Raw genomic sequence first — 17,516 nt, 5'->3', positions numbered from 1 at the left:
TGACCTTCATGTGATTCATTAGAGAAAGATGCATGAGGCTCATGTGTCTCTTACAAAGTTGGCTTTTAAAAAAAGAGCTCCCCAAATCGGGAAGCTCTATGGTAGAAGTCTTCCAAAGTAGAATATTTTTATTTTTGTTACTAATAAAATGAAGTATATCCATGTTTACGGTGTAAAAAAGCTCACATCATAGACCATTATATGTTTATACACTTTTGTATCAATTGATAAGTTTCTTTGCCAATCAATCTTCCATTTTTTTTCTCTGAAAAGTACTAGCAGGCAAGAGTTTACTCCTGCACATGAGGAATCATAACCTCCACAATGTTCATATCTTCAAGAAATCTAGAATAGTTTTAAATACTATCACAATATAAATATCTATATAAAGCATATTATGGTATGGATGCAGTTTTTTTAGGGTAATGTTTTGGATTGTGATCAAACATTGGTGACCTGTGAGAGACAGTCACTAACCCATGTGCTCCTCCATATATCCATCTCCACTAGAATCATTTATTTTCTTTTTCCCCTCAACCACTCAAATATCATCACTATATAGCTATAATTTCAATGTGAAAGAATCTAAGACACAATATGCAGATGACCATAGCACACATTCAATAGTTCAAATCTTGTCCCTGTGCCCACATTTCCCGACAAATTTTTGTCACCAACAATTATTGATATCCGATTTATAAATGCACTATTCTGGATTCCTCAATTTACCTCCAAACTTTGTAATGTCACCACCAATCTTTTCGTTTAAAAGGATTCCTCAATTCCTATGGTAAGAAAAGATTGAAAAAAACTCAAAAAACTAGATGGAAGAAATAAGTTGTCCATTTCAGATTATAATATAGTAGTACCATGATACATGACGGCATGTGTGTGACATCCAAGAACTGTACACTTATCAAGAAATCAAACACCTTAATCTTAATCTTCCCAATATTTTCAATTTCCCACGTCCTGCCCCATACTAAAACAAACTTTAATAAATAAAAAGCCCAACAACAATTTAAACACCAGACACAGAGACTATAGTTTAATTTAATTTAATTTAATTAAGCAAACAAAACCCACACTCTTTGTGCGAGCAATCACTTCTTAATCTTTCTTCCCATCTAAACCCAACTGACCGCCACCGGACTCCCCACCACACGCTTCCCGTCCGACCACTCAATCCGGCCAAATCCGTTGGCATTCGCCGGCATCGCCCCCGCCGTGAACGTCACAGAATACGATTTCTTCTCATTGCTTTGACCAAAAGTCAAACTCTGCGGCTCCACCGCGATCTTTACCGAATCATCTGACGCCACGGAGACCTTGTAGGCCCCGGGCGGGCCCACGTTGGTCAAAGTTCTCTTGTGCTTGACCACACCGCCACGTGTGTCGAGGCTGACTGCGAAGGAGGGGTAATTTAGGTCATTCACACTATACGATTTACCCGCCACGCAGCTGAAGTTCCGCCTCGCGAGGCTGTTGATCTGGCTGGCGGTGTAGTTCAACGCGCATAGGAAATTCAAGTAATCCTCAGCGTCCAAATCGTAGACCAGCCCCGGATTAAGGGCTGATACGGGGTCCACGTGTCCGGCGCCGTGATCGAACGCCGTTGACGGTTTTCCCGTGGAGACGTCTTGGATCACTTTCCCGTTTTTGTAAGCCGTGTAAGCCGTCGTCATCAGCGCGGATCTGATCGCGGCGGGGCTCCAGTCCGGGTGAGCCGCTTTGAGGAGAGCCGCCAAGCCGCTGACGTGGGGGCACGACATTGAGGTGCCGGAGATGATGTTGAAGCCCACGCGCCGCGCGTCCTCGGCTAAGCCGGTGGGGCCGACCGCTCCTGACCAGCCGGCTAGGATGTTGACACCTGGCGCGATCAGGTCCGGCTTCAGAATCTGCGGCGTGATCGAGTTCGGCCCTCGCGAGCTGAAAGCCGCGACTACTGGAGACGGCTCGATTCCGACTTTCGTCCCCTCGAAGAGAACCGTTGCTGTTGGATTGGGATCTGAGAATAAGTATTCCTTGATTTCTTTCGCGGTGGTTTCGCCGACGGTGGTGGCGGGGAGTAAGTGCGCGTCCGCCACTAATTCGTCGCCATTCGCGGCGGTGTTGGCTAAAACCATGCCGAGGCCTCCGGCGTCCTTCACCACGGACCCCTTCTGAACCCTAGGATTCACGCCGCGGTCGCACAGCACGATTTTCCCGCGCACCTTTTCCGGAATTAGAGATCCGGTCATACATAAATTGCCGTCGCTAGCATTGCTCACATTTCCGGCGTAGACGAAGGGGAGCAATTTCCCCGGCAATGCGCCGCCTTTGAACAGAGACACGCCGGAGAAGTTCTTCCCGTTGCCGAGGCTGACGAACGCCGGGAAATCGCGGTCGAGCGTCCCAGCGCCGACGGTTGTAATCCACGGCGCGACGTTGGAGAGGCTGTAGGAGGTAGGGCCGGCGTTTCCGGCGGAGCAGGACACGAGGATCCCCTTCTCCATGGCGGCGAAAGCTCCGATGGCGACGCTGTCTCTGAAGAAATCGGACATTCCGCCGCCGAGAGAGAGCGAGAGCACATTAACGTTATCGTCGATAGCTTTATCCAAGGCGGCTAGAATATCGGAGCTGAAGCAGCCGCCGATCCAGCAGACTTTGTAAGCGGCGATCCTCGCTCGCGGGGCCATCCCGCGGGCCGTGCCGGCGGCGTATCCGAACAAGCTTGCGCCGGAGACGACAGATCCGGCGGCGGTGGTGGAAGTGTGCGTGCCGTGACCGTCGTCGTCGCGCGGCGATCTCGACTCCTTCGTCTCGTCGATCGGGCCGAGCGTGGCCTCGTATCCTCTGGCGAAAAACCTCGCTCCGATCAATTTCTTATTGCAGTTGGATTTGGTGAAATTGGTCCCGATCTCGCATTCGCCTCTCCACGAAGTCGGCACGGCGGAGAAACCGGTGTCGTCGAAGCTCGGACTCTCCGGCCAGACGCCGGTGTCGAGAACTCCGACGATGACGTCACTGGCGGAGTCGGATTGGGGAAACATCGCGGCGTTTTGGTCGAGGCCGAGGAAGGAAGGGGTCCGGGTGGTGTGGAGCTCGTATCGGGATTCGGGTAGGACCGAGAGGATACCGGGTCGGGCCTCCATGGAGCGGGCCTCGTCGGGGGTGAGGCGGGTGGAGAATCCGTGGACCACGTTGGTGTAGGTGTAGAGCATCTCCGCCTCGCCGGATACCGATTTCAGCGACGCGTCGTACCAGCGCGTGTGGTCCACGAACTCCCCCGGCATCTCCGACTTGGCCATGTGGACAATGTAGGTCTCCTTCTCCGCAGCTACGGCCAGAAGAAGAAGCAGGATTCTGATTGCCGGAAGAAATTTAAATCCAATCGCCATTGGTGGATTAGTTTGGGTGAGTGGTGGTGGTGGAGGAGGAGGATGTTGCTAAATTAGTATACACACACTACAGCTGGTGTGAAACCGGGTGAGGAGTTCGAGTTAGTGGGGACGGTTCCTTGTTGTCGTGTTTATATGCATGATTGGATTTGAATTGCAAATTTGCAACAAAAAAACTAAATAAGAAATGAAAACAAAGCTTGGCAAGTAGAGAGAGACGTCTCCCTATGCTTATCTATAAACACAGATGATGCATGTAAATTATTTACCTTTGTTCACGTGTGCACAGCCTTTTACAAATTATTCTACCACAAACACACTCTTTTCCCACTCTAATACACAATAAAGAGATGGACGACCACAAAAGTTGATGATTCCTTGTTTTTTCCAACTCATTCTAATGCAGATGACCAACTTCTACAAAAAAAGAAAAAAACGAAATCTTGAATATCAAGTTTATTTGGTCACGGGTTGCTGTAAATTGTTGAGAGACGTGGAACCGCTTTCAAATTCTAACCTACAAAACAAAATATCTCCTCTCCTTTTCTTTTACTAGTAATATATTGCTTTCTTGTGTTAATGCTAATTGACGTCTCAAACAAGTTCTGCACTGCAATTAATTGCTTTCTTGTATTAGTAGTGAATCACACTTTCAACTGTCTCATACGTTGATGTCACAAACAATATGCCCTTTTATCGGAAATTCGATCCAGATGTTGCTCTAATTAGGCTTTTTATGTCATTAATACACTTGGATTTTTAGTAGTACAACCATCTTTACTTATGCTGTGTTTTTTTCTTTCTTTTCAGTAGTTTTAGGTTTCTTTTTCTGCTATTATAGACACGTAAATGAAATTATATTGTTGAGATAAATGTTTTACCTTACAAATATAGGTTATAATATATAGTAATAGAGTCTAGATATGTAGCATTATGGGGTTGAGTTGCCATAATTAAAGTGAGCACAACTTGTCCACACTAAAAATTAAAATTTACTTATTAATAGTATGAAACATTATTGATGAGTATTTGATGAATATGTACTTGAATGTCATTATTAAGAACACCATCAACAAAAAAACAAAAATTATTGTCCGTACTTACCCACATCCACATAAGAAAATATAGATTATGATATTTAATTTGTTTCTTGGAATCCCTTCTTAACTTATTCATGTACCAAACAAGAACCTTCTAAAAAACGTTACTACCCCAATTCCAATTATCACAATCTTCGTCAGTCTAAATGAAGTTGATTTATTGCAAAATCTCATTTAAAAATCAAATGGAAGCATTTTTTGGAACTGATAAATGTAGAGTAGAAATAAAAAATTTCCCTATTAAAAAAAGGAAGAAAGATGTGAGCATAACATATGAGAGTAATAATGATCATATTTCACGGGAAAAGGCAGAGGAAAGGTTCACGTGAAGAACTTTAGAGTAAGGGAAAAAATAGGTTGGTTACGAAATTTGGATATAATCTCGAACATTTTAACTCTGATTTTTGTCAATATCAATAGCACTTGGAAATATGAGCGGCTGTGATGTCGTAATATGTGGCCTTTAGCATGAAGTTTTTGCGTAGCCCAATTTGATAGTAAAACTAGGGCTGGAGAATTATACCGAAATACCGGAATACCGGACTTACCGTACTGAAAAAATACCGAAAATATCGTTTTTTCGGTATACCGTAGTTTTTGGTACGGTATGATACCTTACCGATAGAGATCGGTACGGTAACGGTATTAGATTTCCCATACCGCGGTATACCGAAGATTCGGTATATACCGATGCTTCGGTATACCGTGGTATACCGGTATACCGATTGATATATATATATATAATATAAATATATATTTATATATGTTATATTTAAACTAAGTTTTAAAAAATAAGAATTTTTATTATACAAAAATAAAAGAATCAAAATTGGGAATCCTATTTTTTGAAGTAGTTGAAAACAAGATTTTTTTTTAATATTTTGGATATAATAGATTTTTTCACGATATAATGGTATAACGGTATGCCGTACCGCAAAACACGGTATAACGGTATATCGGAATGCCATATCGCAGTTCGGTATACCGCAAAAGTACGGTATACCGAAATGCGATACGGTATACCGATAACACGGTATGGTAACGGTATGGAAAACTGCCATACCGAATTTCCGGTATACCGAACTCCGGTATACCGAAACTTACGGTACGGTATCGGTATGGTTTTTGTCATACCGTAATTTTCGGTACGGTATACGATATGGCACTCCCGGTACGATATACCGTACCGAACCACCCCTGAGTAAAACAATGGTCCCCTATCATCCACCGTCACACGTAGTTTATACTACTACCTATAAAAAATAAACAATAAAAAATAAAATCTACAAACAAACACTGGTTTATGCAACTCCTATATCCTACTAACTAGAAATTAGTAAATTAATATTTTTAATTGGATTTTTTCTTTAAAATCAAGATCGTATTTAATAACTATTCTTGTTGGATGTGGAGTTAGATTAGTAGTAGTCTAGTAGAGTGACCACATGTGGTGGTAGAGTGACCATATGTTAGAAAATGATATATCGTGCATTTTCAATCTATCATTTATTCTACCTCATATTATGATTTATATTCTATATCCCTATTTCATTTATTGCTTTTCTTTGTAATTTATGAACTGACTTTTGAGGCAAACTGCCAAGATAGCAAGACATTGGGTAAGGTTCGGTTTGTTGAATAATATGATAAATGATATTTAATACTACCTCCGTCTATAAAAAAAAATATATTAAAGTTAAAAATTAACTGAACAATTGGTAAAGTAAGATGATAGAGTGCGCAAAAATGTGGTGAAAATAATGTTAGTGGATTGTTGGGTCCATATCTAAGATGTGTACGTTAGTAGTATTTGTTTAAAACTTTTCATATTAGAATTGATCTAATTTTGGTGAACATCCCAAAATAGTAAAATTAGTCAATTTTTTGGGACAGGGGTAGTACGGAATAAGTCATAATAAGATTTATTAGGATTATATTAGGTGCATGGATGAAAGCGAGATATTTTATTATAGGATACATCTAAACTTGGTATTCTAGAGGCTAGCCAAGATACATCGTCACAAAAACATAATTAAACAATACTAAGACTGGTCTTTAAATTATAAGTAATTTTGGCACGGATCTATAATTTATTAACACTAGGTATTCAGATGTGGAAGTCCAAACGTAACTTAAATTATTTTGTTAGTAAAATGAATATATATATTAGCAGTAATTATTTTTTTATCATTATGATCACAATGAATATTTTGATATATTAACTCATGTTTAATTTCTCAAACAAGGTTTTCAATGATCTCTTCCCATGTTATTTCATTTTGAGGGACAGCTGGGACCTTTTTGGCATATTATGATTATTGATCAATGGAGGAAGCATCCATGCAAGATCTTCATTTTTATTTCTATATCAGTTAAATATTAAAAATTAATTGAATACTGTCAACTTTAGGCACCGCTAGCTAGAAATTGCAAAGGAAGTACGTTTCATGCTCACAACCAATAGTTCTATTTGCTATACATTTTCATTTTGAATCGATACATTTTTACTCTATTTTTATTGAAGAGATTCATTTGTCCTCTATCTCTTTTATTTATTATTTTATATTAAAATTCATATTGTTCACCATCGATGATACACACGCATTATATTAAATTCATATGGCGCATAGCTAGTAAAATGCCAAACAAAAGATTAAATTTATAGTAGTATTAAACCGACGAAATATATGTGTAGGGTCACGATCCTATAAGAACCGCTCATAAAAAAAGAACTTTGAAACTATATTTCTTTATGTTCTAAGTTAATTATCAGTGTTGTATTCTATTTTGTATTGTCCAAATTACATATACAGTAGTTGCGGGTTGTGTAACTAAAGGAGCTGTATCTGGTAGAAGTATGTTTCAGTGATGGTGCTGTGCTTATAAAATCCTACTAAACGAAACCTCATCATATTCCAATTTAGCTTGAGCAAAACCCCTTTGCATAAAGGCTTGGGAATCTGAACTTGAGTTTATTTGTTTCAAACATTGGATAAGGACACATGATATTGAGATTTATGTGGATGAAAGAGTAGGAAACTCTTTATCCATTAGAAATCTTTGCTCGATTGATTTCAATAATACTTTGTATCCATGATCAGGTGGGCCAAAAGCAGCATATGGTTGTGCTGATTTTGATGCATTTTCGGTTGCCATAGAAATGGTTTTACAGATGATTGAAGATTTTGAGGTTGATAGTTCTTTTTATCTATGATTTAATGTTATGAATATTATATTTTGTGATTAATTATTTTAATTTTATTACATCTCAATATTAATTTATAGTATTGATATGCTCGGATTTTGCACTATTTTAAAGTCATTATTTGGCCCGTTTTTAATGTCAAAGTTATATTACATGTCCATTATTTGCATAATTTATCTATTTTGGTGTTTTGACATGTTTTGTGAGCAATGTACATTTTTGAGCCTAAAAAGGGAGTCAAAACGCGAAAGTTAGAAATCTGGAATTTCAAGTAGATTCCGACGACCGCCGCAACACTTCCGGCGGCCTCCGGGAAGTGCGTGGACCGCCACAAGAAGTCAGAAGCTTCTGATTGATGCGCGGCGATAGACATGCCCACGGTTCGTAAACCGGCGGTTCCGGTTTTGGGAAATGTGGAACCGGAACCGAACCGTGAGGCTATTTCACGGTCCCGGTTCAAAAACCGGCGGGTCCAGTTCCGGTTTGAAACCGCCGGTTTTCCGGTGATTTTTTACGGTTTTGCACGGTTCCGAACCGTCGGTTTCCGGCGTTTTTTCGCGGTTCCGGCTCGGTTTCACAGTTTTCCGACATCTTTTCACGGTTCCGACATGGTTTCGGTTCGTAAAATTTGAAACCAGAACTGGCCCACGGTTCAAAATATGGCGGTTCCTGTTCAAGAAAAAAGTCACGGTTCCGGTTTGGAACCGGAACCGGCAGTTACGGTTCTGCGGTTAAGGTGCGGCGGCCCACCACAGAAACCCTAAACCCTAAACCGAAAACCTTGGGCATCTCTACGCGGCGACCGCCGGTCAAGGTGCGGCGGCCCACCACAGAAACGCGGCGCACGACAGCTGTGTTCAAACTCAATTTTCCGGTGATCCTGAAGTCCGATCAGGATGTTCTACATGTCATTCTCTTCATCTTGGAAATAGCTTTGCGTTGGTACCAAGATCACCTCAATCGGAGTTTTTTGGAGAGAGTTATGACCGTTCTACCAAAGTCGCGCAAAGCTGTCAAATGCAGTCTAGCCGGAAATTTAAAGAAGGAAATAAGATATTACCTTGTGAAGCCAAATCTTTTCCTTCTACGATGGGGAACGAAAATTCCATCTTTCCTTGGAGGAGACTTTTTACCAAATTTAATCCTTCTCAAGCCTATATATATCCCATAACCTAATTCATAGAATTCACCCTTTCATTGCCCACAAAAAAAGGGAGTTTTCATAGCTCCTCCTCCAACCCTAATCTTTCATCTGCTTTTGGCAATTACTTCCATATCATAAATTTGAGAATTCTTCATTGTGCAAGGGGTTGAAGAAAGAAGCAAGAGATCATCAAAGAGCTACAAGGATTCAACCTTTGGGTTTTATTTGCTTTGGCACTTATGGTTATTTTGTCTTCACTTCAATCTATGTTTTTAGCTTATTCAATTATGTCTAACTAAATTTATAGGATTGTTTGGATGTGTTAGTAACTTTTATTGGTTTATACAATTTCTTTTTCCTATTTAATATTCGTTTTGTTTTTACTTTGTTTTTTCCCTAAGTTATTTTTGACGCTTAACGTCTGAGTGGCACATTCTGTGTTTATCCAACATAACTTGCTTCATAACTGTGAGAGAGTTCTAGCGAGTTAGGTCCACTTAGTAGACACTACAATTAACTTTCTTTAAAACGACACTGTTAATTGAGAGTGAGGACTTTTTAAGGGTCTTAGGAGTTTTATGGAGTTAAGTGTTAGGATTGACAACCCTAATGTTAGTAATCAACGTTTGCATCGCATGAGCATAAGCTAGGTGACTCGTCCTTCCAAAGTATAAACTGTGCTAGGGTATTGTAGTTGGAATTTGTATAACCATAATTGTGAACACACATCCCTAGAATTCTCTTATCTCTCATACTTTATCTTTGTGATTTAATTGCAATTAGTTGTTTTCTTGTTTTTAATAGTTTTTATTTTCAAAAATTCAAAATTCTCTTGTTTTTCTAAATAGTATTTGACGCTTAATACATAATAGCCAGTTGCGATTATATTTTCCGTGTTCGATATCCCGATACTAACCTTTAGCTATACTAGATCTACCTTATATACTTACAGGTATTTTTAGTACTAATAAAAAGTGAATCAACTATATATCTATACTTCACCATAACTTAATTTTTATTACTAATTTTGTTCATTATTATTATATGCAATGATCTGGTGGGCCAAAAAGCATCACATGTTGGCTATGGTGGTTTTGCTGCATTCTCGGGCCACAGAAGAGTTTAGAGATGATTAAAGATTTTAGTTACAAGAATGAGATTGATAGTTTATTTAATCTACTTTAAGTCATATCATATATTTCACGTTTTAAATATTATATTCAAATTTATTAGTATGTTTCAATATTGATTTATATATATTTTTAATTAATATCGTGAAACTTTAAAAAAAAAAAGGTTTTTCCCATAAAAAATTCCGGCAAATAATTTTATTTTATGAATGTTTTTTGAAATTTGTCGATAACAACTTCGAGAGCTTCAAGTTTTTCAATATTTGAAGATAGTTTTTCTTGAAGCACACCCTTCAGAATTGTTCTTCAATCTATTAATATAGCCGAAAAATTTTCATTAGTGGGAAATAACAAACTCGGGACAAAGTTCGTGATATTATTTGTCAATTTCAAAGTTCGTAGAAAAACACAATTTTTTGAAAGTTCCATGATATTATATGCCAATTGTTCTTCAATCTATTAATATAGCCGAAAAATTTTCATTAGTGGGAAATAACAAACTCGGGACAATGTTCGTGATATTATTTGCCAATTTCAAAGTTCGTGGGAAAAACCTAATTTTTTGAAAGTTCCATGATATTATATGCCAATATCCCTTTTAATTCTTATATAACTTAAATTTTACTATTATTTTGTTCATTGCTATTATATGCTAGTACGATTTTTGTTTATAATTGTAATATAATGATATTATTTCTAATTTTGTTTCAGTCATATACAAACTAACATCAATTTCGAAAACATCTTTGTCCGTGCATAGCAGGTGTAAAATACTAGTTTTCCTTTAAAGCTAAAAATAAAACATTTAACTTCACTTACTTTATTTTCTCTTTCTTCTTCTACTTTATTTTATTTTTATTTACTTCACCGATACGTTTTTCTTAAATTACATGTAAAAAATAAACGCCTCGAATCACTTAGATCAGAGTGAGTATTATCCTTTAGACAATGACATTAAAAGCCATGCCAACCCCAATTAGTGTATTTCTATATAACGAACAGAGTATTATTATACAAGGAGTGTAAAATTAATGGGTCATCTTCAATTGCTTATAGCATTATAATCCAAAATCAAGACCAAATCTCCACCATTAGATTTCAAAATGAGTGGATGAGATTAAATCTTACGAATCTCAATAAATAGTAGACAAAATATCAACACAGTTTTATTGAGATTTCACATGCATTATATTGAGATTTTACCTGCATTCTATTGAGATTTTTTGATGTATTTGTTGATAAAAATATGCTTATCAACATATACGAAAACTGAAATAAAAATCATCAAATTTCATCATCGAAACATCGTCGGAACATATGCAATTGAAATCTCATTAGAATCCTTATAAAATTACCTTTAATTTGATATATTATTTGGGGGAAAATAATTTGAATTGAGAGAGTTACGTAAATTTAAAGTTTTAGGATAATTTTAATAAGAGTGAATTGATATTAATACCCTTTAATTTTATTTAATACTCATTTAAATTTAAAATATAATCCACTTGTCATTATATCAACCACTTAATTTTGAATTGGTAATTAGTTAACAGTTATTCACCTCCCTAAAATAGATATACATATATACTCATGACAGGGAGCGTTATATTTTCTAAAATCCTATGGCCTTAAATTAGTTGTAGTTAACAATTAAATGATTAGTTAGCAATTGATCACTCCCCTACTCATGACATTTGAAATTATGATAGATATTGATTTTGCGCATGAATCAGTACAGATATATTATAACAACTGTGGTGATGTTTCATTTTTAGAAAATATATCAAATTTAAAGATATTTTAGAAGAGAAAAAATAATTAACTCATCTATATTTACCATACCAAACATATAACATTAATATATACTCCTTCTGTCTATCAATAATCATCTTATTTTGCCATTTTCGCGCATTCACTAGTAAATGTCTCATTTATTTTTTTACCATACCAAACATTAATCAACTTCATCTATATCTACCATACCAAACATTAACATTAATATATACTCTCTCTGTCTATCAATAATCGTCTTATTTTGCCATTTTCGCGCATTCACTAGTAAATGTCTCATTTATTTTTTTTACTAATTTTTGATAATGAACTCTCCACATCTCACTAACTTTATTTCACTAAAAAACTAATACTATATAAAAATAGGATACACCTTCTAATAATCTTTTCCATCCACTTTCTACTCCATTTTTTAAATCTCTTGTCGATCAAACTTGACTTTGTAATTATGGATGTGGACATAAATTTACACCATCCATTAATTATGGATGTGGACATAAATTTACACCATCCATTTTATATTACAAACGTCAAGATTGGATTTAACAGTCTCATTTTAGAAAGAGTTCTCAAGATTGGAGTATATATATGTATGAGTACATTTATAAATTATTTTTAAATTTTATATCACATGTCATATATGATATATCTAAGTAAAGGTAGTTTATGACAGTTGTAACGAAATCATAAGGACTTATATTCACATGAAGAAATTTATGGGATAGGACAACAATTAAAAGTGCACATATTTTTTTGAAAGAAGAGAGTAACTTTCATACCATATAACTTTTCTGAGCAGGAGTACTATTTTTCTTTATACATTTAGTTTATCTCATAAATTCTTATTAACTTTATTAATTATAAATTTCCTACAAATTAATGCCCAATTTATTCATAATGTTCATATAAATACTACCCGCGTTCCTAAATGTTTGACACAGTTTATAATTTCGGTTCGTCCCTGAAAGTTTAACATACTTTAGTAGTACCATTTTTGGTAGTGGACTCCATATTCCACTAACTCATTCATACTCACATTTTATTATAAAACTAATACTTTAAAAGTAGTGCCTATATCCTACCAACTTTTTCAACTCACTTTCCATTACATTTCTTATAACTCGTGTCGGGTCAAAGTGTGCCAATATTTGGGAGACGGAGGTAGTATGTAATACTATAACATTTTTCACTGTATATAAATTTCATAAATTGGTAAGTATATAAATTAAGTACTCCAGTAAATAGCTATGGAAATATCTAAAAATGAATTTTAAAAATAATCCACAAACATAAAAGTAAAAATTACAATTACCCGTAAAAAATCCGAGCTATTTTCAATTTAAAGCTGAGTAAGCCGGTGGCGCACTACTCCGGATTAATATCTGTATCTCGCTATTCTGCGCCATCGTCTTGGCGCTAGCTTGCGCCGACTGCTCTGTAATCCGCGTCCTTGTATTTCTCACATAGATCGACGAATCCGTACGGCCGGAGATCTAAGTCGCGGTGATGTCGAAAGCACGAGTGTACACCGATGTAAATGTGCTGCGCCCCAGGGAATACTGGGATTACGAAAACCTAACTGTGCAGTGGGGGTATGCAGTTGATAATTGTGATTTTTTGCTACTTCTATTCCCTAATTAATCGTATTAGCTGTGTTAATTGCGTATTGGAAATGGATTTATGAATTGTGTTGATGATAGTATGTTTCGTTTGTGATTGCATAGTAGTAGAAGAGATTTAATGAATCTGAATTGGTGGACGAATTTTTAATATATGAATGTGTTTTAGTCTTTCTAATTTGATTGATGTATATCTAATTCATGGAAGAATTTGAAAATAAAATTTGAAAACGGGAAGAGTGCTGATATCCTTAGAATAATGCAATCAGAGTGTGTCTACTGCGTTTCATTCATTATTTCATTTCTGCTGCGTTTCGATCATAGTATAATATTATCTCATTTACCCAATTATTTGGTTTGATACAATATCACAAGGTTATTGTTTAATGCTTATGCTATTAGAGAGGAGCGATTAAGGAGAATTGCGTCCTTTGTCATCTGTGTTTGTAGAGTGAAGTATTAGTGTGGATGAAGCCATTAGAATATTGTTCTTTAACTTGGAGTTGATGCTTGATGTCTCTAAATTTATTTATTTTCTTTACTTCTCAGCGACCAAGATGATTATGAGGTTGTTCGCAAAGTTGGAAGGGGGAAATACAGTGAAGTTTTTGAAGGTATAAATGTGAACAACAATGAGCGATGCATAATCAAGATTCTGAAACCTGTTAAGAAGAAAAAGGTATGTTTTCCTTGGTGTTTACCCATTTTGGAGCCTTGTGTTAATGAAAAAAACAAAGAGAAACATGATTTTTAATTTGCTGCAAAGGCCTTATGTCTCCAATGATCTGCTAATGCCACCCACTTCTCGAAGTTTTATAGTTGGATATACAGTAAAAGGCCTTTTTCCTGAAGTGAAAAAAATATTTTGGATCAAATGGACTTCAGAAAAATAGCATTGTGAAGGTTTCTTATGAACTTATGTCTTTCATGAATGCTAGCAAATCAGTTATAAGTGGTTCCGCTAGTCCTTTTTGTATTGATTTGTTCTGTACTACTTTTCCTTTTGTGCTTTTCTGCCCTTTGGAGGTATATTATTGTTAAATAAAACAATGAAAATACTTGGATCTATTGGATGCCATCATGTATTGACTGTGATTAATTTGAAATGCACCTAAGCATCTTATTTCAAAGTATGCATTTGTAATTTTATAGTTTTCGGTTACATGTAGATCAAGAGAGAGATCAAAATACTACAGAACTTGCGTGGGGGACCAAATGTTGTCAAGCTCTTAGACATTGTCAGAGATCAACACTCGAAAACTCCTAGCTTGATATTTGAATTTGTGAATAGTACAGATTTTAAAGTCTTGTACCCTACATTGACGGATTATGACATACGTTACTACATATATGAGCTCCTCAAGGTGAGAGGAAAAATCTCATTTTTTCTTAATTATTGTTAGGGTTGTTTCTCCTGCTTATTATATCTATTTTCACCCCAAATAACTGATACCCATATCTATCTTTGTTTTGTATCATTTGTATGGAGTATTGGAGTCACTGTGGGTTATTAGATTGTATTCACTGCAGCTATTTCCTCGTAAATGTCTTATTTGGGGGGGTGGGGTGGGGGAGGCACAGTAAAGCTTTATTAAGGCCTTCCTGAGATACGAGAAAAATAATTTTCTTAAGCTGATCCTAATGAACAGCAAGACAGAGAATGAAAAGAATGGAGCCTTCCATTTTGATACATTCACTTAGAGTACACATGCTAGTAGGTAGATTTAGTTGAATAAAATGTACTTATGAAAGAAATCAAGACAGCCTAGTTCAACCTTGGTATATAGATACTTTGATAGCTCAGAAAAAGGAATATGTCATGATGAACTTTCTTGTTGTTAAAAGTAAAAATCTTTATTTTCCTGCAGGCACTAGATTATTGTCACTCACAGGGAATAATGCACAGAGATGTAAAGCCTCATAATGTAATGATAGACCATGAGTTGCGTAAATTACGCCTGATTGATTGGGGGCTGGCTGAGTTCTATCACCCCGGAAAGGAATATAATGTCCGTGTTGCTTCAAGGTAATAGAGCTATTTTTGGGAAAGGAATGCTTTGTTTCTTAAACACGTAATTGATAGTTGCCATTGCTTATGTTCACTTGGAAATCATCTTATGACCTCTCATTAAATGGTTATTCTGGCCTATGGTTTACTCTGTTTGATACCTACTTAGAAAAAATTGTAGATCAAAAACAAAAAAAAAGAAGAAAAAAAAGCCATTCTTGACATATGTTTGTCTGATTGCTGTATGTCAACTGAGCCAGAAGACGGATGAATTTGTTCTCTTCTCCTTATTCCCTTCAAGCAGACCGTCATTTTGTGTTATGTATAATGTATTTAACTCTATAAAGTATAAACTTCTTCTTGTTATATATGTGTCATATATCAGATACTTCAAGGGCCCAGAACTTCTTGTTGATTTGCAAGATTATGACTATTCTTTGGATATGTGGAGTTTGGGTTGCATGTTTGCTGGAATGGTGAGAAATCTGATGGTGTCACTATTCTTGTACTCCCAAGGATTTATCTTCAATAGTTTGGCCTTATTTGTTTATATATTTTATTTCCTCACTTTTTTCTCGTGTGCAAATGCAGATTTTCCGCAAGGAACCTTTCTTTTATGGACATGATAACCAGGATCAACTCGTGAAAATTGCCAAGGTAATAAAATTCTGACCAAGTCTATGAGTTCATGTATTTTCTAGCATGTCATGTACCTCAAATCATTAAGGTTTTAATGCCTTTTATTGTGTTAGATGTTCCTTCAGATTGCAACTGTATTTGTATTTGGAATTTTGGGATAAATTCACATTTGCTATATTTCATCGTTCTATAATGCATAACTGTTTTGCAATGAATCTGTTTCTTTTCTAGGAAAAAAACTTTTATTAAAATAAAAAAAACAAATCTATAAATTTAGCTTGTCTACATTGTATTCTGTCATTAAAATACTTAATGGATATGCTAGTCATCTTCAAAACAATGTATGTTATATAAGATTATCTTTCAGGTGCTTGGAACTGATGAGCTGAATGCTTATTTGCATAAATACCATTTGGAGCTTGATCCTCAACTTGAAGCTCTGGTTGGAAGGTATGCTAAATTGCTAATAAACATTGATGAGTTCTTTTAACAAAAATGCAAGCCTGCTGGAATGAATGACTACCAAATAATTTCGAACTTAGGTGGAAATCACTTTTGATGGTTCGTCTTGGTGTTAGTTTTTCGTCATCTGGTGCACCTATCATAAAGTTGTCTCCCTTTGATTTGACAGGCACAGCAGGAAACCTTGGTCGAAATTCATCAACTCTGATAATCAGCATCTTGTGTCACCAGAGGTCATGACTACGTTTCTTCCTTTCGATGGCTCTCCTGTATCATCCTGTTTTAGTGTTTTAAAATTCATCACTTTGTAGCAGGCTATAGATTTCCTTGACAAACTCCTGCGCTACGATCATCAAGATAGGCTCACCGCCAGAGAGGCTATGGTGAGCTATTCTTTCTCTGAGGATATTTTTGTTTCACTCTCCAACTGCTTTAACTCGAATGCTAATTAGTCTGTTGTGGTTTGTTCATAGGCTCACCCGTATTTCTCGCAAGTGAGGGCAGCAGAGAATAGCCGCACGCGTACACAGCCATGAATGCAAACATAATTTTCTTGTAATTTAACATGCAAGTTCAATTGGGTTAGACTTCAAAAATTGTGTTTGTATAATTTGTCTTGACCTGTGTTTTAATATCAAGCATGAATTAATATCTCATAGAGCATGCTTCTCGTTCTGTGCAATAATCCAATAACTTAAACAATCGTGGTTATCTTAAAAGCTTGCCTCTCCTAATTACCTTTTACGGACTATAATCTAGCAGTAGTACGACCATCATGGTTAAAATTGTTATTAGGCAAAATATATCTTTAGCTCCTGGGGCTTACACTTTTTGTATTATTCCATATGGCCACTTCAAGTGACACATTTTACTAATTTTTCACTCTTAATAATAAATTTCTAAATATAAAAAATCACTTTCTCAAATTTTTTTCTTTCTCTTACTTTATTCTCTTCACTTTATTACAAAATAACAATAAATAAAATGTTATGCCGAATTAGAAATGATCCATTTCGTGTACAATTTTTTTATTTATTT

General features: G+C 36.3%; 2 protein-coding genes across 2 annotated transcripts; one reads left to right on the top strand and one right to left on the bottom strand.

The window, feature by feature from the left end:
* Positions 1-825: 825 nt before the first annotated feature.
* Positions 826-3,630, bottom strand: LOC125193758 (subtilisin-like protease SBT1.7). Its single transcript, XM_048091629.1, has one exon. The coding sequence runs from the start codon at positions 3,378-3,380 to the stop codon at positions 1,128-1,130; it is 2,253 nt and encodes a 750-aa protein (XP_047947586.1). The 5' UTR covers positions 3,381-3,630; the 3' UTR covers positions 826-1,127.
* A 9,483-nt stretch (positions 3,631-13,113) lies between these two features.
* LOC125197080 (casein kinase II subunit alpha-2-like) lies at positions 13,114-17,134 on the top strand. Its single transcript, XM_048095780.1, has 10 exons — positions 13,114-13,342; positions 13,919-14,048; positions 14,539-14,733; positions 15,238-15,395; positions 15,763-15,853; positions 15,969-16,034; positions 16,384-16,466; positions 16,648-16,711; positions 16,793-16,861; positions 16,952-17,134. The coding sequence occupies exons 1-10, from the start codon at positions 13,257-13,259 to the stop codon at positions 17,012-17,014; spliced, it is 1,005 nt and encodes a 334-aa protein (XP_047951737.1). The 5' UTR covers positions 13,114-13,256; the 3' UTR covers positions 17,015-17,134.
* Positions 17,135-17,516: the final 382 nt, after the last annotated feature.

The sequence above is a fragment of the Salvia hispanica genome, chromosome 6 (assembly GCF_023119035.1).
Source record: "Salvia hispanica cultivar TCC Black 2014 chromosome 6, UniMelb_Shisp_WGS_1.0, whole genome shotgun sequence".
Classification (NCBI taxonomy): Eukaryota; Viridiplantae; Streptophyta; class Magnoliopsida; order Lamiales; family Lamiaceae; genus Salvia; species Salvia hispanica.
Note: the sequence above shows the minus strand (reverse complement) of the source record. Positions and strands in the feature narration are given on the sequence as shown.